This window comes from Colletotrichum navitas (genome assembly GCF_030913465.1).
Source record: "Colletotrichum navitas strain CBS 125086 chromosome Unknown LY79scaffold_30, whole genome shotgun sequence".
Lineage (NCBI taxonomy): Eukaryota > Fungi > Ascomycota > Sordariomycetes > Glomerellales > Glomerellaceae > Colletotrichum > Colletotrichum navitas.
In genome coordinates, this window is record NW_026850576.1 from 284,108 (window position 1) to 305,981 (window position 21,874).

General features: G+C 53.3%; 7 protein-coding genes across 7 annotated transcripts; 3 read left to right on the plus strand and 4 right to left on the minus strand.

Moving 5' to 3' along the window:
- Positions 1 to 730: 730 nt before the first annotated feature.
- Positions 731 to 2,495, minus strand: LY79DRAFT_515539 (Sir2 family protein; the record flags this gene model as incomplete). The annotated part of the gene is made up of 2 exons (XM_060554726.1): positions 731 to 2,079; positions 2,240 to 2,495. 2 exons carry the CDS (start codon positions 2,493 to 2,495, stop codon positions 731 to 733), a joined length of 1,605 nt encoding a protein of 534 aa, XP_060414100.1.
- Positions 2,496 to 4,677: 2,182 nt separating this feature from the next.
- Positions 4,678 to 5,065, plus strand: LY79DRAFT_554374 (uncharacterized protein). Its single transcript, XM_060557852.1, has one exon. It carries the CDS (start codon positions 4,708 to 4,710, stop codon positions 4,900 to 4,902), a length of 195 nt encoding a protein of 64 aa, XP_060414101.1. The 5' UTR covers positions 4,678 to 4,707; the 3' UTR covers positions 4,903 to 5,065.
- Positions 5,066 to 6,890: 1,825 nt separating this feature from the next.
- On the minus strand, positions 6,891 to 10,013 carry LY79DRAFT_579849 (kinase-like domain-containing protein; the record flags this gene model as incomplete). Its single annotated transcript, XM_060560053.1, has 3 exons — positions 6,891 to 8,464; positions 8,503 to 9,346; positions 9,411 to 10,013. 3 exons carry the CDS (start codon positions 10,011 to 10,013, stop codon positions 6,891 to 6,893), a joined length of 3,021 nt encoding a protein of 1,006 aa, XP_060414102.1.
- A 1,100-nt stretch (positions 10,014 to 11,113) lies between these two features.
- On the plus strand, positions 11,114 to 12,416 carry LY79DRAFT_515636 (branched-chain amino acid aminotransferase; the record flags this gene model as incomplete). Its single annotated transcript, XM_060554734.1, has 2 exons — positions 11,114 to 11,345; positions 11,404 to 12,416. The coding sequence occupies 2 exons, from the start codon at positions 11,114 to 11,116 to the stop codon at positions 12,414 to 12,416; spliced, it is 1,245 nt and encodes a 414-aa protein (XP_060414103.1).
- Positions 12,417 to 12,765: 349 nt separating this feature from the next.
- Positions 12,766 to 13,773, minus strand: LY79DRAFT_215448 (NADH:ubiquinone oxidoreductase 11.6kD subunit). The gene is made up of 2 exons (XM_060551569.1): positions 13,367 to 13,773; positions 12,766 to 13,190 (listed from the first exon to the last, which is right to left on the minus strand). Exons 1-2 carry the CDS (start codon positions 13,621 to 13,623, stop codon positions 13,115 to 13,117), a joined length of 333 nt encoding a protein of 110 aa, XP_060414104.1. The 5' UTR covers positions 13,624 to 13,773; the 3' UTR covers positions 12,766 to 13,114.
- Positions 13,774 to 17,769: 3,996 nt separating this feature from the next.
- LY79DRAFT_515564 (uncharacterized protein) lies at positions 17,770 to 19,332 on the minus strand (the record flags this gene model as incomplete). The annotated part of the gene is made up of 2 exons (XM_060554728.1): positions 17,770 to 19,233; positions 19,285 to 19,332. The coding sequence occupies 2 exons, from the start codon at positions 19,330 to 19,332 to the stop codon at positions 17,770 to 17,772; spliced, it is 1,512 nt and encodes a 503-aa protein (XP_060414105.1).
- A 909-nt stretch (positions 19,333 to 20,241) lies between these two features.
- Positions 20,242 to 21,576, plus strand: LY79DRAFT_579853 (uncharacterized protein; the record flags this gene model as incomplete). The annotated part of the gene is made up of 1 exon (XM_060560054.1): positions 20,242 to 21,576. One exon carries the CDS (start codon positions 20,242 to 20,244, stop codon positions 21,574 to 21,576), a length of 1,335 nt encoding a protein of 444 aa, XP_060414106.1.
- Between the last annotated feature and the right edge of the window lie 298 nt (positions 21,577 to 21,874).

The window sequence follows — 21,874 nt, forward strand, 5'->3', positions numbered from 1 at the left end:
ACAAAAGACAAAAGGAAAAGGGAAAGGTCGAGTGCATAAAGCATTGTCCTGGCAATCCGTAGTATCGTCAGGAAACGCGCAACTCGGCAGTCTTGGTATCTCGTTTTAGAAGTCTTTTAAGACAACTCTTGTCATTGTAGGAGGCAAGAACAAGCGAGCCAAAGGGCGGTGGGACGAAAACACACAACTCAATGGGGATTAGTAGGGCGAATCAGGGTGGTTGTGTTTTGTCCCAGACCGCAACATCCATCGACCGCATCGGGGTGTCGTCGAGGTGGGGAACACAAGGTGCGCCCAAGGTTCTTCCGCCAGGCGTCATTGCTTGGCCCTCTTTGTTGACATGCGGTGAGGAAAATAGCCAAAAGGGCGCGACATGTGTGCGACGGCCCACAGCAACAGGATAAGAGGTAGTGATGTGATGCGTTGTGGGTTGAAGCTTTCGTCGCAGTTACCGGCAAATGGTTTGCCGTTCCGGTCTTAGGTCTGGGGCTTGTTGGGGCGTCACGTCGAATCAAAGTCCTGGTATGGCGGTGGTATGGCCGAGTTGGCTAACCCGTCAATGAGGACCGCCCGCCTGAAGCGCGCGCGCTCTCAGATCAATGACTGAGTAAGAAGGGTATCTGTAGCGCCGAGACAGCGAATGAAGCAAAACAAGAAGTAACACAAAGAGGGACAAATCGAGGTTGTCGTCGTCAGAAAAGGTCGCCGTCGCAGACAAGGAGTTGCGTATTCAACTAGACTTCCTAGGCTTTCTGGGCTCGTTTTTGGGCTTCACGGTGCCGGGTTCAATCTTGATGCCTCGCTGCTTCTGCTTCTGCTTCTGCTGCTGCTGTCCAGACTCTTGCGGTTCCTGGGCCTGGGGTTGATGGTTGACAGCCTCAAAAATGTGTCTGCTGACACAACCGCCGTCGGGCTTGACGCCGACGACCTGGTCCTCGGGGACCATCTCGTGCTTTAACGGCCAGCCAGCGCGCCGGCACAGCTCCGAGACGACGACGTCGCAGTCGCCAAGCAGATCGATGTCGAAGTTGATGTGGTTGACGGCCTGTCGCGAGATGTAGATCTGAGGGATGTTGGCCGGCAGCCAGCTCACTATTTCCGACACCGGCGTCACCTTCAGACTCGTGCCAATGACGATGACAAGGTCTGCCTTGTCGCGGTCGTGCTCCGTCAGGCGCCTGCTGAACTCGTCAGGCAACGCCTCGCCGAAGAAGGTGATGTCTGGCTTCATGACGCCTACGCTGGGCATGTCGTACTCCCCGTCCGACACCGAGTCATCGTCAGAGCTGAATCTGCGGCGCTTGCGCTCGGTGCCCGCCGACCTCTTACGCTTCGCGCTGCCATTGGGGCGGAGGTTCTGGACGCAGCGAGGGCAGCGCGGGATCCTGCCCGCCTTGATGTCGGGAAAGATGTCATCGCCGACGCACTTGAAGCCACACTGGACGCACGTGGCGGTTGCGAAGGAGCCGTGGCACTGGATGAGCTTGTCGGCAGAGATGCCGGCCTTGGCTTCGAGGTTGTCAATGTTCTGCGTGTAGTTTGTGAGCAGCTTGCCCTGCTTCTCAAGCATGGAGATGAAGGCATGAGTCGGCGTGAAGCGGTTGGTGGAGGGCAGGATGTCCTTAGCGACGGTGTAGAATGTGGTTGGGTCTTGCTTGAAGACGGAAATGTCAAACACCTCTTGGGGGTCATTTAGTCCCAGGTGCTCGAGCTGCGAGTAGAGACCGCCCTTTGAACGGAAGTCTGGGATGCCGAGTGAGGTCGAGATGCCGGCGCCGGTGAGGACGATGATGTTCTTGCTCCGCTGCAGCAACTCCACGGCGTCGTCAACCGTGTTGTAACGGGTCAGCTTGGCGCGCTTGGACAGCTCCCTGCTGATGGCTAGCGACAAGAGGCTAAAGTAGGCCTCGTCTTCAGCGCCCTCCAGGAAGGCGGGCGGCTTGAGGCCAAAAGCCGACAGCAACTTCTTGGCCGTGTAGCGGCCGGCGTCGACGGTTCTTCTACAGAATTCTGCGGGACCAAGGGCTCTGAGTTGGTGGCGCAGACCCATGGCTTCGTCAGGCGTGCAGATGTCAGGATCTTTTTTTGAGGAGGGGGTGGTTGACCAGTTAGCATGCCAGCACAAAAGACAATGATGAGAGGAACACGTAATCCAAGGCCAAAAGTAGCAGCGGATTGTCATGCTTGCCTGGGGAATGAGGGCTTTTGATAAGGATTGAAGTGAGCGACTGTGGCTTACCATCCAAAGAGAGTTTCGCATCGCCCAGCTCAGCGATGGCATCTTCCAGCAGCGAGTCGGTCTCCCATGCCGACTCCTTGGCGTCTTTGACGCGTTCCTCGAGTTCCTGAAGGCCGACGGCGTGCTTGATTTCCTCGAGGGTTGGACTTTCGGGGGCCTGAAGGTTGTCAATCTTGTACGCGGCGGCGGCCTTGGGTTTGTTTTTGCCGCGCTTCTTGACCGTGACGGTCTTTGTCGTCGCCCGTTGAGTCTTCATCTTGCTTTCCCTGCTTGTCGGGGCCACTTGACTCGGGGTTAGGTTTGGTTTGGGATGATGGAGAAGGAATAGTTGACGAAACTCGTGAAGAGAGTAAGTAGGTCAGGGCTAGTACGAGATGGGTGTTCTGAGTTGATAAGGGCTGAGCTGAGCAAAAGAGTCGCTAACTAGCCGGGGGTGTACGTGTCTGGTTGATAGGGGTGCGTGATGCCGACCAGCCGATGGGTTGGTGTATTTGTGAGACAGCGCAAAAAGATGGACTGGACAAAGGCTGGACTGGTATGGGCTTGGTAAAGGGGAAATGAAGAGCGACCAGAGTTGGGCGGTCAGATCGTGTAAAGTGGGAAGTTACAATTGGACCTAATTTTCTCTCTCACTCTCTCTTTCCAGATTCCCTCGCACAAGACAAGGTTGAAGGATAGTGAGAGTGGCAAACAGACCGGAGTTGGCAATAGTAAAAGGCAAAAAAAGAATTGATGTGTTGCGGTGTGGTGCGTTGGTTTTGACGGCAAGAGGAATCTGACAAGTTGCGCACGGTCGGGCCCTCAAAGGTGCGCGCGGTTGTGTGGATTTGAGTGTGAGAGTGAGGTGAGGGTTAGAGTGAGAGAAAAGGAGGGAAAAAAGAGGATGCCTTGGGTGCGAATGAGGTTAGATGTGGCCGAGTTCCGCCTTTCCGCTCGAAAGTCGTCGGTTATCTATCTCCCTGGGGGTGGCGTGACGGCGAAGACACTGTGCTGTGGGCTTGGTTTTTCTTTCTTTCTTTCTGTCTAACAAGAGACAGGGCCAGAGACGGAGTATACGAGTTAATCTGCAGCTCGTGATGATCAGAGGCAGTGATGATTAAAGGCTGGTTAAGGTTGGTTGTGTAAGGCGACGAGTTGCGTTTGATCCCGGGGCGAAAAGAGAAGGAACAAGAGTTGCAGGGTTCGGAGGGGGGCGAGGCAGGAAATAAAAATAAACACCGACCGGCCGAAACGGAACGGATGGCACGGTCTGGAATGGATGGATGGGTTCTGGTTGAGGTTTATGTTCCTAGAGGGGAAAAGGCCGCGTGAAAGGGTGGAATAATAATAATAATAATAAAAAGTGGAAGAGGGAGGCAAGAAGTGAAGACAAGATAAAGGTTGTCGTCGTAGTTGGGTAAATGTGATGAAGTCAGAGAAGGAGAAGGAAGAAAAAGAAGATAGGAGACACAAGTAAGCAGGCCAAATGTAAGGTAAGGGGTCAGGAAAGGCTAGCAGCAATCGCGCGGTCTAGTTGGTCTCCAGAGAACGGACGCGAGTTCTGGAGGGGGAGAGAAAAGGAACTCATACGAAGGTGGACGAAAGTCTAGTAGGCAGATCTGGATTAGGTGGGCCAAGAGGACAATTGTCAATCGAGCAGATTGAACGAAGGATGGACGGAATGATGATGATGATGAATCTGTCGGATGGATGGATGGATGGATGGGAAAATGGGCCAAGCTAGGTTCGTCAAGGTGTGATTACACGGAGACTAAGGAAACCAGGACGAGACATGCAAAGACAAAATATGGCTAGATAGACAGGCAGAAAGGGTGCACCCGTATAATCAACGCGACTGTCAGTCCAGACAGCCCAGGTCCTTTTCCTGCGCGACGAAATCAAGCCAGGTAAGAGCAGGGCAGGCAGGGTAATGGAAAGGGGAAGAAAAGGCAAAAATAAAAATAAAAATAAAAATAAAATGAAATAAAATAAAAATAAAAATAAAAAAGATTGTTGTCCAGGGTGGCTCCGCTGCGTCTTAGTCGTTTAGTAACACAACACTCAGCTAAGGCAAAGGCAGAGGCAGAGGCAGAGGCAGAGGTAGAGGTAGAGGTAGAGGCAGATGCGAATGCGAATGTAAACCCAACAAGGCCACCACGTGTGTGTATGTGTGCATTTGCTTTCCGGGGACCGTATAGAATTGCGTTCTCGCCATCCCAGTCCAACTAGCATCGCTGTAAGCAAACTGCTCTTTTACTTACAATCCAGGCGGCGTTGACGGACGGTGAATAGGAACTGCGTCAATGATTTTGAGGACAACCGTGTCAAAACTGGGACAAGGTTGGCGTGCTGCTAACGACTTAACTACCTAACTAGACACAGAGATGGGAACGAGACCGGAACCGCTCAAACATTGACTGGTACCCGTACACGAGGCCGTGTTTACCTTTGTACCAGCAGCAGCAAGCTCAATTCCGAGTGAGAAAGTAATGGCGTGTGCGGCGGCTCGCGAACGTGTACAACACCGTCCAACCAGAGACCCAGCGGGCCAAACGCAATCCCTAATTCCTTCCACTTGTCATCATCCATCGTGTGCTATCGTCCGTCCTATCCCATCGGTCTCGTCTTCCTACCTCAGAGAGTTTCGGAACCTGGCTCCAAGTGAAACTCGTCCATCTCTCTGATGTCTCCCTGTTTGTCCTCTACGGGTGGACGCTTCTCAACTTAACGCCAGCCGCTATTGGCATTGTGCTGCACAAGTGTTCCGTTCACTGGCTTGTCGAGCCAAGTTTGGCTAATGCCCGACCGGGTCCAAGACACACACACACACACACACACACACACACATACATACATACATACATACATACATACATACATAGGTAGTATGTATACATACAATTGAAGGAGGCCAACCCCCCCCCCCCCCCAGTCAATCAATCTGTCATGCCCACCACACCACACCACCACATTGCATCGCGCGCGCTCTCCCGCCGCCAGCCACATCCTCTCAGTCAAACCAGTCTAATCGGCGACGCTTGGTCATCCATCGAGTTGTCTGTTTCCATCGTTTCTCAGCCCTTTTGACAATTCCTCGTTGTGTCCATCAACTGCGGAAGACATTTCTGGTGCCTTGAGGCATTTTGACGAGTTTCTTTTGAGTAGCTTGGCTCCCACGGGAGTGTCACTGCTCTCTAACTGTACTGGGGGTTTGGGCTTGGCCTGTCTGATCCCAGCGAGTGACGTTCCCGGGATGTATTCAACCCTTTGGCGCTAGAAAATGTACTTTACTCAACTGTACCTAACCTGAACGGTTCCCTTATCTAATACCACCTCTCCCTGGTTGTCTGTCCTCGAGGTGTCTCCAATCCCAGGCTGGTTCGCGGCAGATGTCCATCAAGTCAAAAGTCGCGTTGCTTTTCACTCCTTCGTCTCATCTTTCTGGGGGTAGTAGTCCCTCTTCCATTGCCGTCGGCTTGACAACATCTCGAGCCGACTCTCATGTCCATCCGTCATTCCAACACACAAACGCCGCATCGGCCCCTCTCAATATGCACGGTCTTTGTCAAATCCAACAGGACATGAATATAAACCCGTCTGCCGCTCCTGTAGAGTTGTCCCGGACAGCCCAACTCTGTTCCTTTTCCTGCATGTGACCGGCCACGCACCCCGGCCCTGGCTGGTTGCGTTATCTAGAACAAACAAATCAAGCGTAGAGCAAAGCTAGCCAACTCTCAATCACGCTTTGGCGCCTCTCTTCACTCTCGCTCACTTCCACGGGAGGGACACCGATCATTTCTCAGTCCGGTTGAGAAATGGTCATGGTTCGCTCCAACCCCCCTCCCCAGCAGTTCTCAAAGCTGGGCTCTCTTTTTTTTTCTTTTTTCTTTTTTTCTTCTACTCTTTATTTTCTTTCCTTGGTGGTACACCTCCAGTGTTAGCAGATAATTTGTCGGATCGAGACGGATTTGCCCAACTCGTAAACCGCCTTTGCAATGGGCGGGCTCCGGTCTTGACTGCCGACCACAGGTATCACCCCCTCCGCGAATCATAGCATCATCATGGACAAACCTTTTGCCCCCCATTCTTGAAACATACCCGGTCCCTCTCCCAAAACACGGTTTTAATCAAACCAAAGTGATGAGTTCCATGCCCCACCCCGTGACAGTGATTCTTTTTTGGAAACCAGACACTTCGGGTCTACATAACTACGATGCTCGAGGACCTTCGCCTTGGTGGGCATGGCCAAACAGATTCTCTTTTCCCGTACCTCAGTTGCCCCAGTGCGCTTTATGCTTGCTTAGTCCATGTCTGAGAAATCCTGACGTTGCAGGGCTTCTGTTCGGTCCATCGAATAACAACGCTCGGCGCTATTATAGCAAACTTCTTTTACTTATCACGTTGTATGCGACTTCATGAGTCGTGCCAAGCGTGTCCGTAACCTCTCTACTCATCTCACCCGTCAACTCTACTCATTGCGCCACGCAACCTCAACATTCTTTATCTCGGCTCGCATTGCGTTTTTCTCTGAGCAAAATTTCCACCATGGCTCTTCAGTGCCCTAAGCACCTCTTACTCCATCAACATTTATTCGTGTGTACGAGTGTATCAGATAAACAACCCTGAGATGCCGGCCGCTGTGGCAGCCATGCTGTGTATTTCCAGTCAACCGCTAAATGAGACTCTCGTACTTATCCAACCCGCTTTTCTGCTGCGGCCTCTGTTGCTGCTGATGTTGTTGCTGAAACCCGGCCATGTTGTTCATGCCCGTGTTACCGTTCATCATGGTGTTCATGCTCCCGCCAGATGCCATCCCCATGCTACCCATATTTATTCCAGGCCGCGAGCCCATACTTCCCATGCTTCCCATGCTACCCATGCTGCTCATACTACCCATCGGCTGTTGACCCATCATGCCCACGCTGCCGGCGTTGGCCGCAGGCTTGCTGAATGCACTCATGCCTGATTGCACTGGCGGCGTGTGACTGGGTGGAGGCGGCAGGCTAAAGCCGGATGATCCGGATAGGCCCATCGGGTTGCTGGATGGCGGTGCTGGCAACGAGAACGACGATGACTGCGACAGGCCTGGCCGTTGCCCACCAAGCGACAAGTTGGACATGGGCGCGCTTATTCCACCAAAAGCGGAGCTTGGAGGTGGTGATGTGGAGCTACCGGCCGGAAAGGCTGGCGTCGGTGTTGAAGATGATGACCATGGGTTGGAGGTTACCGCCGACGCCGTTGACCAGTTGATTGTCGAACTGGATTGTGCTGGCTGGGCCGGAGTCTCCTTGACCGGTTGCAAGGGCTTCGAGAACTGGGTCGATGTCGGACTCATTGTTTGGAATGAGGCCAGATCAGGCGTTACTGTACGGAAACTAGATTGAGGCTTGGCCGATGGAGGTGCTGTCTGAGTCGGCGAGGGACTCGACCACGAGAATGCTGGAGTTGTGGACCTACTTCCAGGCGCGGGCGAGGTAACTTTTGCAGAGGCAGGCATCTCATCCCAGCTTGAGAAGGCATCTGACGTTGACGTCCGCGTCGTCTTGCCTTTGACTAAGCTTTCGAAGTCGTCTTCTGCACCTCCATTGGTGTCAAACGTGGTTCCGCTGACGCCGCCGAACGCCATGAAATCTTCATTGGGCGCGGATGCGCTGCCGTTGGTGCCAGAAAGCTCTTGCAGCTTCTTAGACTGCTCGTCTTCCACTCTCTTGGACAACTTTTTGATAAGGTCCATGAAGTCCTGAAACTGCTTCAAGTTGAGCAAAGGCCCAAGACTCATGTGCCAGAGGATTGGGAGGATGTCAATAGCGACAAATTCGGCGTCGGCAGCTTCACCAACTACCCGTAGAACCCCGTGAGCTGCCATCATGACGGCAGGCTCTTTCGTCTTGATGGCCCTGATCAACGGGATGATTTTCTCCTGCATGGTGTATTTGTCCAGCATGCTTGAAGACGACGATGGTTTCTTCTTCGCAGCACCAAAAGCATCAAGCCCATCATCTTGCCCGTCTGGTGTGCCACCGCACAAAACGACAAAGGCCTGGCAGCCTCGCACCTTGATGGCGAGACTGCTCGTTTTGCTAAAGACAGCCGCAATTACGGGAAAGAGCTCATTCTTGATAGTGCTAAAGTCGAGAACTGGCAGGATAGATGGCAGGCCTCGCAGAGCCGCATCGACCACTGCTGGAGTTGGCGCTTCGATTGCAGCGTAGACGACAGGCAGAATGTCTGGGGATATGTCAGCACCTGGTTTATACCGGTGGGGTCGGGCGTGTTTCAGTTACCATCTGTAAACTCCTTGCCATTGCAGTTGTTACAAATGGTTGACATGTGTTCAAGCACCACCATCAACCCGGCATCTTTGGTAGGGTCCCTCTCCGGGGGCTGGTCCTTCTTAGGAGGCGGGGCAAATGTTGCTTTCAACGCTGGCCGTACCTTTTCGGCGAAGACACGTCTCGCAGATGGTAGCAAGTCGATGATGGTGAACACGTTCTGCAGGATCAGTGCGATAAGGTCCTTGTCTTTCATCTCCTCGAGCAGTGCTGGTAGAAGTTTCTTCTCCATGACTGTCTTGGGGAACGAGGGCATTACTTTGATCAGACCCCGCATGAACTGAGTTTTCTCGTTTGGCGTTTTTGCAGGGAAAGCATCGAGGAATCGGATGGTGGAGACAAGTACGTTGTTGAAGTATTCACTTTCTTGGAACTCTTTGGCCGTGAGGCGCTGTGCTGGTCGACGAGTGATGAGCCGTGGTAGTACGTGCTGAACCAGCTCCTTTGGCAGAGGGCGAGACGATAGGAACCCGTTCGACGCAGACGGCACTGTTGAGGAAGAGGAGAACGTCCGCTTGTAAGTCGACAAGCTGCCATGTGACTCTATGGGCGAGCGGTGGGGTGAGTTGTAAAGAGCAACAGCTAAAAGACCTAACGAGAACATGTCGGCGAAGTTGGTAAAGTTGTTGTCAATGACAAAGTCAGGCGAGGTATAGTCAAGATCCAGCTGCACAAACCGAGGCAGCCGAGGGTCTGGGTTGAGCACCTCCGACAAGCTGACGGGCTGGAAGGAGGTCGGCTTGTTAGAGCCCTCGGAAGGACCGCAGAAGGCCAAGCCACTGATTTTCCAGTCCGACTACCCCAGGTTAGCGATCACACAGACTCTTGTGAGCTGAGCCTGTTCGAAGGGACGGGCTGACCTTGGCATTCACAATGATGGCATCTGGCGTAAGGTTTCCATGAACCAGACCAGCGTTCTCGTGCAAGAACTCGAGAGCTTTGCTAATTTGTAGCAACCCCTTCTGGATCTCGAGCTCGTCGATCTCCAGTTCACGCCGGCGGCGTACGCCGTCCGAGTCTTCAGTGACGTAGCGGCTCGACCGCCCGCCGACCCTACCACTCCGATCTTGATCGTCCTTCTCCTGTAGCAGTGCTGCTAGCGAACCCGTGACAGCCTCGGTGACGAATTGAAGCCCGCCGCCCCTCGTCTCCTCGACGGGTTCGACCAGCTCGAGGACGCTCGGGTGTCTCAGCTTCGCCAGGCTCGAAGCCTCCTTCTTCAAGCGTTCGATAACTTCTTCGGTAGCGCGCTTGAAGGCGGATGCGCTCGACCGGCCAAGGCTGTTGCCATGGCCGTCGAGAGCCTTCTTATCAAAGACGAAAACGCTGTAGGGCTTCCCCGTCGACTTCTTCTTGCAATCGTAGATCTTCCAGGGGCCGGCGGACGAGGTCTGAGTCGAGGAGATGGAGTAGTTGGCTGTGATGTTTGTCGAGGATATCGACTTGAGTGCCGAGGAGAACATGGTCGGTGTCGTTGGCGTCGTCGATGTGGCCTTTGTGTCTTATAGTAAGGGTCGTCGTCGTCAAGGCGGAGGAAAGGCAACTCGAGAGGACTCGATCGTCATGACGGCCACGCCAAGGGGGTAAAATATGAAGTTTGCGACAAGTCGGGATTTTGCTGTCGGTTGCGCACGCTATGGGAGAGAATGGCAGGGCCTTTGTCTCTGAGATGGATGCAGATCAGGAGGGGCACGTTAGATGCGTGCTGACAAGACGTCAGGAAAGACGAGACAACCCTTTGAGGCTTCGTTGTTAACACGCGACTTGTGTCTCGCTGCACTCGGAAATAAAATAAAGGAGGTGCAGGCAGGGCGCGCAGGCGCAGCAGACTGGTTTAACGAGTTGGTTCGGAAGCAGATGTTCAGATGTGGGCGTTGCAGCCGCGTCAACTTCCACGTCGCTGATAGGCAAGAGAGTCTCAAGGTACAATCAGCACGATGCCCATCCCATGCTTTTAGTGTACACTACTCCGTACCTACCCAGCAATACAAAGCAATCCCACAGTTATCACACCCCTGCGTTTAAGGCTCGGCAAAACGAATTGGGCACACTTTACCTGAGCTTGGGGGGTGCAGTACGGGCGGGCAGTGGGCTGCCCTTGGAGGCTTAGGCCAATCAGAGTTGTCGCTGACCTAAGCTCGCGCCCTCAGGACAGCTTTCATGCACCTCACCCTAACACAGCGGGACGGTTCCGGAGCCGGGACCCTGAACAGCAGCTCTGGGACCTAGGCGACGATGGAAAGCGACGGCTTACACGTCCCAAGGGTCCGATAACGCTCCGATCACTGACTCTTTTGCGCGCCCTTCACGCCCTGCTCAAATTGCGCCCTCCTCCGGCCGGAATACCACCCTCTCTCGTTCTTTTTGTCAAGCATTCGATTAGTCAATTGGATTCGCCATTGATCCCAATTGACGGATTTTCATATTTGGTTCTTCAAAAGAGTCACTCGTTGTGTTCACCAAAGCAACTTTGCAACTTTTTCTACTTATATAATAGAGTTTTGGAAACACTCACCTCCTTTCCGGATTTATACCCACAAACACCACACCGCTACCCGTCGCCATGATGCGGCAACTCTTCCCCCGCGCCGCCGGCGCCCTCAGAGCGGCTCCACGGTGCTCTCCCAGGTTGGCCGCCACCTGGCAATCGGCGAGGCTCTACAGTATCAAGCCCGAGGCTGCCTCCGTGGCCAAGCCCCTCGGCCTCGATGCTTCAAAGCTCACAATCGAGAAGACCAAGTACCCGGGAAGTCTAGGCAACCCGGCAGAGCTCGTCTTCGGCCGCAAGTTCACTGGTCGGGGTTCCTAATCAGCTTACCGCACAATTGCACACTGCTAACCTTTCCGCCACAGACCACATGCTTACCATCGAATGGAACCAAGAGCAGGGCTGGCTCGATCCCAAGATCGTCCCCTACCAGAACCTCTCCCTCGACCCTGCGACCTGCGTCTTCCACTACGCCTTTGAGTGCTTCGAAGGTATGAAGGCTTACAAGGACAAAAACAACAATGTCAGGCTCTTCCGCCCGGACAAGAACATGGCCCGCCTCAATAAATCGGCCGCCCGTATTGCCCTGCCCACCTTCGAGCCCACCGCTTTGATCGAGCTCATCTCCAAGTTTGTTCAGCTCGAAAAGCACTACATCCCCGACGAGCGCGGCTATTCCCTCTACATCCGCCCGACCATGATCGGCACCCAAAAGACCCTCGGCGTTGGCCCTCCCGGTTCTGCCCTGCTCTACGTTATCGCCTCCCCCGTCGGCCCTTACTACCCGACTGGCTTCAAGGCCGTCTCTCTTGAGGCCACAGACTACGCTGTCCGTGCCTGGCCCGGCGGCGTCGGTGACAAGAAGCTCGGTGCGAACTACGCTCCCTGCATCGTGCCCCAGCTCGAGGCCGCTAGCCGTGGCCACCAGCAGAACCTTTGGCTCTTCGGCGAGGAGGAGTATGTCACCGAGGTCGGCACCATGAATATGTTTGCCGCCATCAGGAACAAGGAGACTGGCCAGAAGGAGCTTGTCACTGCGCCCCTTGACGGCACCATCCTCGAGGGTGTCACACGCGACTCCGTCCTGTCCCTGGCCCGTGAGAAGCTCGTGCCCGAGGGATGGATGGTCTCAGAGCGCAAGTACACCATGAAGGAGCTCGATGAGGCTGCTTCGGAGGGCCGTCTCATTGAGGCATTTGGTTCTGGCACCGCTGCCATTGTCAGCCCCATTCGCACCATCGCCTGGAAGGGCAAGTCCATTAACTGCGGTCTCAGCGAGGCCGAGGAGTCTGGTGAGATTGCCCTGAGGATGAAGGGCTGGATGGAGGCGAGACAGCATGGCGATGAAGAGCACGAGTGGAGTTATGTTGCTGCATAAATTATCAGTTGGCAGAGCGAGCGGCCTATAGATTTGTAGATATCCAAAAGGAAGGCGCGGGCTTTGAAATGATCAAAAACATTTGATCTTACACCCCTGACTAAAAGTATATAGGCGGCTGCGAAGTTTCAACACTTCAGAGCTTCTGTGAGGTGAATGATGGGTCGATCTTTAGCAGCCGGTGACTCATGGCCAGGGATTGATGACTCGGCGCATATTTTGTTCATATACAATCTTCTCATGAAAATAATAATGTCAGCATCGCAGCCCAAGAGTCACTTGCGTACTGAAACCAAAAGCTTCTAAGTCATCGTCACGGAGCTTCAGATCCCCGTCATGAGACATCATCAATACAAATCTAATCAATCATCCAAAGAGACTCGTGAAGATCAGATGAGTCTTCGTAGTGCAAGAAAAGTGTGCGGGAAAAAAGAAAACTAGTTCAAAGGCAGGGTCATGTACACTTTTCGGGAAAAAAAGACATCGCCGCCGGATATCGAGGGCGAGCTCCCTTTCCTCCTGTCTTTCTCCTCTCGCTCTTCCCCTCTTTCACCGTATCAGAAATGTCCATCCTCGCGGCTCGGTGTCTTTGTGTGTTCCGTTACCCCATCCCCTTTCTATAATCTCAAACCAGGCTTCGCATAAAAAGTGATTCGGGGTTGTCGCACAATTTCGTAGTAGGTTGCAGTTCTCCTTATTCACTTCTCGGGATCCGGCAGGATACCCTCCTTTTCTAATCTCCGCCTGGCCTCCTCAAGGGCCCAAGTGTCAAGTCTACATTGCCAAGGCGGGTAACATTAGCCGCCGCTCTTTCCCAACATTAAAATTATCTCATGCCGAACTCGATTGGCATTGAGAGATAGCTGCAAAAGCACCTTCAAAAGACCCAGAGAGATGCAGACAGCGAGGTACGTCTCCAAAGGAGCATCGAGGAAAAGGCCGGCACTTACGAAGTGTCAGGCTTGAAGGCAAGGACAACGCCGGTGGCGATGATGCCTCCGCAGAAGAGGGTGTAGAAGGGCGTTTCCCAACCTTCCTTCTCGTACTTCTCGCCGGGCTTGACGCCCCAAAGCCAGCCGGTAGGGGGATCGAAGTCGGAGCCACCACCAGCGCGGCGGGTCGTCACGGAGAAGGACCTCGCAGAGGGAGCGGTAGTCTTGATGGCGCGGGCGGCACGGATGGCCGCAGTCGGACGTATCGCCGTCATCGTTCGGTTCGGGTAAGGTGTCTTGTGTTTCGCGGTAGGAGAAGAGAAGAGACGTCCCGATTGACGTAGACCCGGCGTTGAATAAGGTGAGGGGGTGAGGGGTGCGTTTCGCGGGCGCGCGATAATCGGAGTTTGCGTCGTTGGCAACACACGGGTGAGGTTATTGGATTGGAGTTGGATTCTCGGATCCACGTCGGGATGGTTAGTAATCCGAAATCACGTGCTTCGTACTGACTCCACTCTACCTCTCATCAGTCTACTGCAAAGCACGGTGACCATGGAAATTGATAAAAGTGATCTGTTAAGTCGATAGAGCGTGGAACTTTGATCTGTAATTATGACAAATTCTCATTTCTGAGATCGGGTTTGCTATATGTATCTGCATCTTTGACTGGCTTCCTGTTCCTCTCTGAATGATTGATTGGATGATTCTGCAAGGGATCGTTTGTAACGTCGCCAAGTCCATTATGTCACGATGATATTGAAGTGAGATGAAAGGGCAAAGGTCAACAATTGATTTCCAGTGTCCGCAAACGATCTCCTGACTTGCGGCGCCAATACCTATCAACGCCCTACATCCCAGAATCCTAGCAGTATATCCTTCTGCTGTAACAAGCCAATGCCGTATACTCCAAGCCAATGCATACCTCAATAAGCCCCGTTTGTCATGTCGTTAAGTATGTCCCTGAGAATGACTTTATCCTTCATAAGTACCTTTTCTCCAATTCTTGCCCTCTTGGGCTGAGGTCGACGATTCTCTTTGTCAACACCCAATGCCAGTTTCGGGGTTTTGCGTGGACTGAACCCCTTTCGTGGGCTTGTGTTTCTCGCTTTGTTAGGAGAAACACCACTAGCTGTCATTTGCGTTGCTGTATCATCGAAGACATGACTGTCCAGGGCGTCGGGCGGCAGGTCGTAGATCCAATTACGTTCCTCCATAAGACCGATGAACTTGCTCAGCATTTCATCCTTCCCACTGCCCTTCAAAGTGCTCTTGCTTCCCACAACAAGCAACTTCGTCTTGGCTCGAGTGAAAGCGACATTGATGCGTCGCCAATCCTTCAAGAGCTCGCCGATGCTACAGCTCTCATTACTACGAACCAACGAAAGGATGACCACATCCTTGTCTCGTCCTTGAAAACGATCGGCAGTGTGCATTTCCACGCCCAAATGGCCACGAAGGCCATGCTTCAACAGTGATAGCTGAGAACGGTAGTGCGTCATCACTCCGATTTCCCCGTCAGGCACCCCAACCGTAAGGAGACTCTCGACGAGTTGAATAACGATACGAGCCTCAGCCGGATTGACAATACGGTTGCCCTTGGCCTCCTCTCGGGTAAGAGGTTGCAGAGTGTCGGTATTGATGAACCGCACCCGAGCCTCGCTGTCTAGCAAGTCTCGCAGCCAGCAGCAGCTTTCTGTCATAGAAGTGCAGAACGACTTCGGTGTGCCTGCCTTAAGCATGGACAAAGAGTCGTAATGGAGACCCTTGAGTGCGTTCATGTTTGGCACATCAAGTTTCTTGAATCGCAGCTCCTCAGTGCCACATCGCAATCGCCCCTGGTAGATGAGTGTGTTGCTGAGAGTCATGATGTCTTCACACATACGGTACTGATGCTCCAGGTTGACGACCGAATCTGGGTGCGTGTCAGAGAGAAGCTTGAACAAGCTCACATCAAGACCGCCTTCCCGAGCCTCTTCATTCTGAACCAGCGGGGGGAGCTGGTTGTGGTCTCCAACGAGGACAAAAGTCTTGGCCATCCTGATCGGCCCCAGACAAATTGGCAATGTGATCTGGGACGCCTCATCGACGATGCAGTAATCGAAAGTGCGTTCGTTGAAGAGCGCATGGCCGACACCGAGGCAAGTGGTTGCAACAATGGGTGTGTCGTGCCAAGCCTCCTTAATCTGTTCAAAGGACTTCATAGGCTGGCCTGCAAGAATTGCAAATTGCTGAACATCCGGATGGACTTTGGCGGGGGCCCCAAGACGTAGAATCGGTGCCTTGTCGTTCTTGAGCTTTAGAAGAATATTGTCGACTGCAGTGTGTGTGTACGACGTGAGCAGAACACTTTTCCCCTGAGATACCAGAGCCCGGATGATATGAGCAATGGTAGTCGTTTTGCCCGTACCGGGCATACCAAGCACCAGCGCATAGTCCTCGGCACTCATCACCTTCTCAATAGCTCTGTGCTGGTCGACGTTTAAGCACTCTCGATCGGCAACGACGTACTGCGTAGGTGCTGCCTTGAATCTGGGGGGTACTAGGTCCACCACGGCGCGGCGAATCTCTCTAGAGCCGAAGACGCCTTCGGCCATGGTCTGAACGAGGTTGTTGCGGACAGTAGCCATGCCATTGCTGAACTCGTCTTTGTCAAGCCGGTAGCGAATAGGTGCCTGTTTGATCTTGCCATGAGATTGGCCTACGGCACATCCCTCTGGCACAACCTCCATGATACTAGCGAAGACTTGATTGTCAGTTTCATCAAAGCCAGGTTGCTTGATGCGTGCGTTGTGGAGGCGCCGGTCGACCGCTACGCTGATTCTCTGTTTGCGAACGGAGGTAACGTAGCCCAGGGCGAGAGCAAAGTGCCCTTGCTCGTCTGATACAACCACGGGCTCTCCTACAGCAAGTTGAGACTCCAAAAAAGAGTGGTTCGGGTTCGGGACACGCTTGACGAAAGTATAGCTGAAGCGGTTGATCTTTGAAGTTCCCAAGTCCTCGGACCAAGAGCCCTCTTCGATGATGACGTCGGAGAAGCATCTTCCAACCTTCTCCCTGTCCTGGCTAACCATGGTCCAGAGTTCCCTTTTGAGCTTTTGGGTCTCTTTTTCTTCCTTGGTCAAAAGATTTTCCCATTTGAGGAAGAATTCTTGGTGTTTTGGCGTAAGGTGTTTGACAACCTCGTCGAAGCCCTTGTCCATGCCGCTTGTCTCAGCATCGCCGTTGTCGGCGAGCTTGTGGTAAATGAAACACGATGTTTTCGCATAGCACTTTCCGCACATGTTCTTACTTCTCTTCATCGGTGGAAGCTGAACGCTGCGTTCTCTGATATGGCACGCCAACTGATTCCGCTGCATGATCATGTGACGTAACTCGTGCCGAATCGTTGGAATACGCATGGTTTGCGACGTTTCCATGTAATAGAGGATACCATAGACGATGTTAAGGTCGTATCGGTCAGAAAGAAGAAGGTTGTAGAGCGCCGTTTGTGCCATGTGATTGCTGTTGGCATGCTTGCCCGTCTTGACTTCGAAGGGGACGGTCAGAGTTTTGACGTCTTTGCCGTCCCTCATTGTGACTTGCACAGTTGCATCAATGTTGCCCTTGAGCCCATACATTGGAGACCAGACATGTTCCTCAACGTCGAGTAGTTTGCTGACGCACATGTTGGCCTTCTTTCCATTGCGATCATGAACGACAGCATCGAGCTTTTGTTTTAATTAGCGGCGAGGGTAGGCAGGCGGCAGGCGGGCATGACATACATTCGGCTTAGAGGCTACAAATGCCGTAGCCCAGTAGCTCAACTCCGTCATCTTTGACTGAAGATGTTCCTTAGCAATGCTGATGCTGACCTTGATCTTGTACAAGTCTTCGATATGCTTCTCCATAACTTTGTCAATGACGCCGCTGAGGAACCGCAAATCCCATTGATTGGCCAAGAGAGCTTCTTGGAAAATTTCGTGGAGCATGGTTCCATATACCAAAGGTGCAGTCGCCTCGCTGGTCGCTTTGACGCGGTCCTGTAAAACTGCTCGACGCATGCAACTGAATGAATCGGCTACGACCGTGGCCGATATCAGCTGATCTGGATGCAATATCAAAATGTTGTGTGAATCGTCAATGATGCATTGGCCGCTTGGTGAAAAGCTTCCAATGACATGTACGTAAGCCTTAGCGTGTGCAGGCGTTTCGTACCAGTCATCGCGGAGATGAATTGTCCTCATGGCCTTTGTGTTGTCGACTTGGACGATCAATATCTGATTGCGTGTTAGCATTGATTCGGATGACCAGGTGAATCTGCTTACCTTCTCCACTCGTGACAGCCCGTGCTCATCCGCATAGTCATTTTCTAGGACATGGGTCACCAGATATCGCTGAATGGCTTTGGGTTTTTGGCTGGTCTACCTTAGTCTTAGCATATGCTACCGTGGCAGCCGTTGGTTGGGACGTACAGCTGTTGTAGACGACTCGTGGGGTATTTGGGCCGATTGCGTCGCGGCGAGTTCTGCCGCGTCGAAGTCGAAGTCTCCGCCAAAGTCGTCTCCAAAGACATCCTCCAGGTCATCTTGCTGAGGGACGCTGACGGTTCCCGCAGCAGCATGTCTTGTGCTCGTTGGCGCCTGGGATGCGGCGTTCACTTCCGCGCTCTCCATAATAGTCTCTGCAGCTTCAAAGATGTCGTCGTCCAAATCGCCAAATTCGTCGTCCAAGTTGACATCATCTTGTTGAACAGCCTGTACAGGTTGAGCAGGAGGTGCAGGAGTAGGCGTACTCTGCCTGGCATCTTGTTTCGGATTTGAAAGGCTAATACTGGCCTCAATCTCAAGAAACGTGTCGTCGTCGAACTCGTCGAACTCGTCAAAGTCAACATCCCCATAATCGGACTCGACCGGGGCCATATTCCCTTTCGAGCCAAGTCCTAAATCTTGTGCGACACTGGGCTCAAGGGTGTTGCCAGAATGAGGTAACTTCATGACCCCAAGTGGCTTTCGTGAAGGCGAGAGGGTTGGTGGCCTCATTGTAGCCGTCTTTCTTTTTTTGAGAGACGGAGATTCGTCCTCACGGTCCACAGACGGTTCCGACTCCTGAGGCGGGCTGTTTTCGTGCATGCTACCTGTGACGGTATCTAGAAGCGCCGTTACGAGCGAATTCTTTGAGCTGTCGGTCGTCTCCCGGGTCAACGTGCTGGTCAAAGATGGCGTATCCGAACGGTCGACTCTTCTTCTCTTGGGCCAGTTCAGACCGCAACTTATGGCTCTCCGCAAGCCACTGTCGCCCGCAGAGGGGTTTGCGTTTTTGGGATTTCGCGGAGATGAAGAAAACATCAAATTGGCGAGAGTCGGGTTTGTGATACCTAGAGGTGTTACATTGCCATTACTGGTGAGCGAGAAGCGATCCCAGAGCTCCAGGGTTGGGTCTGCGCGTGGTGACTTGAATGCTTCGCTGAGCTTCTTCACATTAACCGCCGGCGTGACAGGTTGCTCGTGTGGTGTAGGGGAGGATATGGGTGATGAGCTTCTAGCTCTCTTGCGGCCCTTCCGGGGCATCATGGGAGAGAGGGCGGCGGCGTAGCTCCGATTGTTCTTGTCTCGTTCGTTATTCCATAGAACCCGCTCGCTGGGCGATATCTGCGTGTCGTCTTGCTTGGGCGCGTTCGACTCCATCAGGTCGTGCCAGCTCAACTTTGTTGTCGGTGTGATGGCGATGTCATCTCGAGTCTGTCGGATGCCATCTTCGTTTCCGCTGCCATTTTCTTGGTCCGAGGCCTTGGCGGACTGGAACTGGAATTGGTTCAACTTGCTCTTTGTTTTTTCGGATACGGGGGCGAGAGGTCGTGATATTTGGGCGTTAACTGGATTGCTTTTGGAGCGTTGCCACGAGCGGTTCTTGTACAAAGTTAGCAAGTGTCTCGCGGAGGGGCCTGTTCTGTGGTGCACCTTTGACGGCAAGCCAACATGCTCCGAATACGACTTCTTGAGAGGCATATCGGCAAGTCGGGTTCTTTAGTGAGCATAGAAAGTATCACGGATTATTGTGAAGATTTGATCAAGTCAGTGCAAGGGTCATGAAGGAAGTCGGGGGACCCCTCGACCAAGTGACGGCACTAAAGTGGTGGTCCTGGTCCCTCGACGCGCTCGGGACGCGCTTGCTCCACGCCTGTTTAATTCGCGTTGCTGCACGTTCCCGGGGTTATGTGGGGCACCTCAGAGGTACAAGCCAATGGCCCCTGCAGCAAATCCACACAACCTAGGCGCCGCGACTTTGGATAAGCGTGTCTGATTCACTACCTGCGGAATGTCTTGCGTTAGTGGAGTATGGAGGACGTGCATTATGTCTGTACTTCCCAGAGGTGAGGCCACAATAGTGTTGTTGTGGTTTTCTGATGTTACGTACTTTACGTCAGATGTAAGTACACCGATAGAGCACCGAAAGCATACATGGCCGCTTAAGGGCATGGAGATTGTTAGCGACTAGAAACTTGAACCACTATCGCCTTACGCCATTAGATTTCCGATCAGCGTGGCGATTCGAGAAGGACTTCCAGGCAACACGAACGCGGCTGTTCTGCTTGTGCGTGTATCGGGATCAGTCCCGATGCTGACATGGAGAAACTCTATACCGAAGACCCGGTATGCTCGGGGCCCATTCTCCACTCTTCCGAACCAGTGGGCCCACCACAGCTTCAACCAACCTGAGAGCTTAGCCCGCAACTACCTACGTCAGGACTCTGGAGAACACCAACGGATGAGCCACCTTTGGATGAAGCCATCAACACAAATCAGCACCAATTTCGCTCAACCACCGCGCTTTACTTGTTTGACTGGTTTTGGTCTATTTAAACGCGCATTGCACAACCGCCAGGTTGACCGAGACCTGGCATCAAGGTTGACAAGATGGCCTCAATGGATGATTCCAACTTTGAGCAAGAAGGAATCACGTTTCCTGACTACCACATCCCACCCCCGGAGCTCACGCTTCTGCAGCGCCTTTTATTTCGCCGACCCGAGAGATATGTCGAGGTGATGAGGATGAAGCTCAGCGCCGCTGCTAAGGGCATGGGCCGCCACCCCACCCAAGAAGAGGTGAACGTCCTCTGCCACATTGGCTACAAGGAGGCCCGGACCGCCGCCTGGGCAACCCCAGCAAGTGCGATGCTGGCCGCTGCTCTGACATGGAGAGGGCGTGGCACCTACCGCTTTCCATTCTTCCAGCCCAAGCTCGAAAAGTTCAGCCCCGATGTGTTTCCCGCCGCGATAGTGCCGCATCTACAAGGCCGCCTCGCGAACCGGATGTGGCACATCACAAGGTTCTCCGCCTACTTCGCCTTATCCAGTCTAGCCGTTTCCCCTTTTATCCGCTCGTATGCGAACACGGTGGCCATTGTGAGCGCTCGACGCGATGAGCGTCTCAACCAGTTTGGCAAGGATATGAAGCTCGAGAGGCTGGCCAGGGGCCAGGCCGACATGCTGCCGCTAGCAGCCCTCATCCGTCAGCGAGAGAAGACGGTTGGTCTGATAGGACTTCTAGAGAAACATCTAGCCAATATCCCCACTGAGGAGCAAATTGCCGCCCAGTCCGATCACCCTGACAAGAGGGAGTTTCTGATCCAGGCAAGCCGCCGTGCCGTCACTGAAGGCCAAAGCAGAATTGAGGAGCAGCGAAGGTTTTTGGCTTATATTGATGAACTCATCGAGAAGAGGAGGAGCGGCGGCGGCGGTGGCGGCGATGATGCATTCGTGCAGAACAAGGACTACAATACTCTCAGCTCCATGAGCTCCGCCAGTGGCTATACTCTGCCTAGGGAGCCCAACCGTGCTCCTCCCATAAGCTATTCGAGAGAGCCGCCATCTTCGGAAGAACGGCCTGACTGGGGTTGGGGTCGGAAGGGCTCGTCCTCTCAGCAAGGCAGCAGCAGCAGCAACAGTGGCACATTCGACGACCCGGACATTGACGACGCATCGCCTCTCGCACCAACCACCAGGTCTCAGTCATCGGTCCAATCTGGCTCAGCGTGGGATCGCGTTCGGCAGGCCTCGAAACAGCCGTTGCGGGCGTCTGGCGGTGCCCAGGCCCAGCAGAGTGAGTCCGAGGCTTACTACACATACGATGCAGTCGACAAGGACAAGCAAGCGGAGAAGGACAAGGCTCAAGCAGAATTCGATGCAATGATCGAAAAAGAGCGGAGAGGTGACACAGGGCGAGGCGGTGAGCGGAAAAACCACTGGTGATGTCTACTACTACTGCTGCTACTCCTGCTACTGCTGCTATTAACCATACTACTTGACTCGGACTCTGGTAGTAGCCAATCTGAAACTGATCCCTGTTATACTTGTATAAATCTCATCTACTTACGCTTTTCTTTAACTCCGACCAATGTAAAACGTCGCTTGCTCTATGCTTCCTTAACTTCCCAGAACCATTTCACTATTTCCTCCCGTGACAGCAACTAGTACGCGTATCGGGTTTCTCTCTCCTTCGTCCTCCTCCTACGCCAGCCAGCGATGCCTTCCGCTTGATGGACGACGA

Bases quoted from the DNA above. Each gene is read 5' to 3' on its own strand.
- LY79DRAFT_215448 (XM_060551569.1), bottom strand. From the start codon at position 13,623: ATGACGGCGATACGTCCGACTGCGGCCATCCGTGCCGCCCGCGCCATC. The intron at 13,191-13,366 runs GTAAGTGCCGGC...TTGGCAATGTAG, and splicing joins GCCTTCAAGCCTGACACTTC to ACTTGACACTTGGGCCCTTG.
- LY79DRAFT_554374 (XM_060557852.1), top strand. From the start codon at position 4,708: ATGGCGTGTGCGGCGGCTCGCGAACGTGTACAACACCGTCCAACCAGA.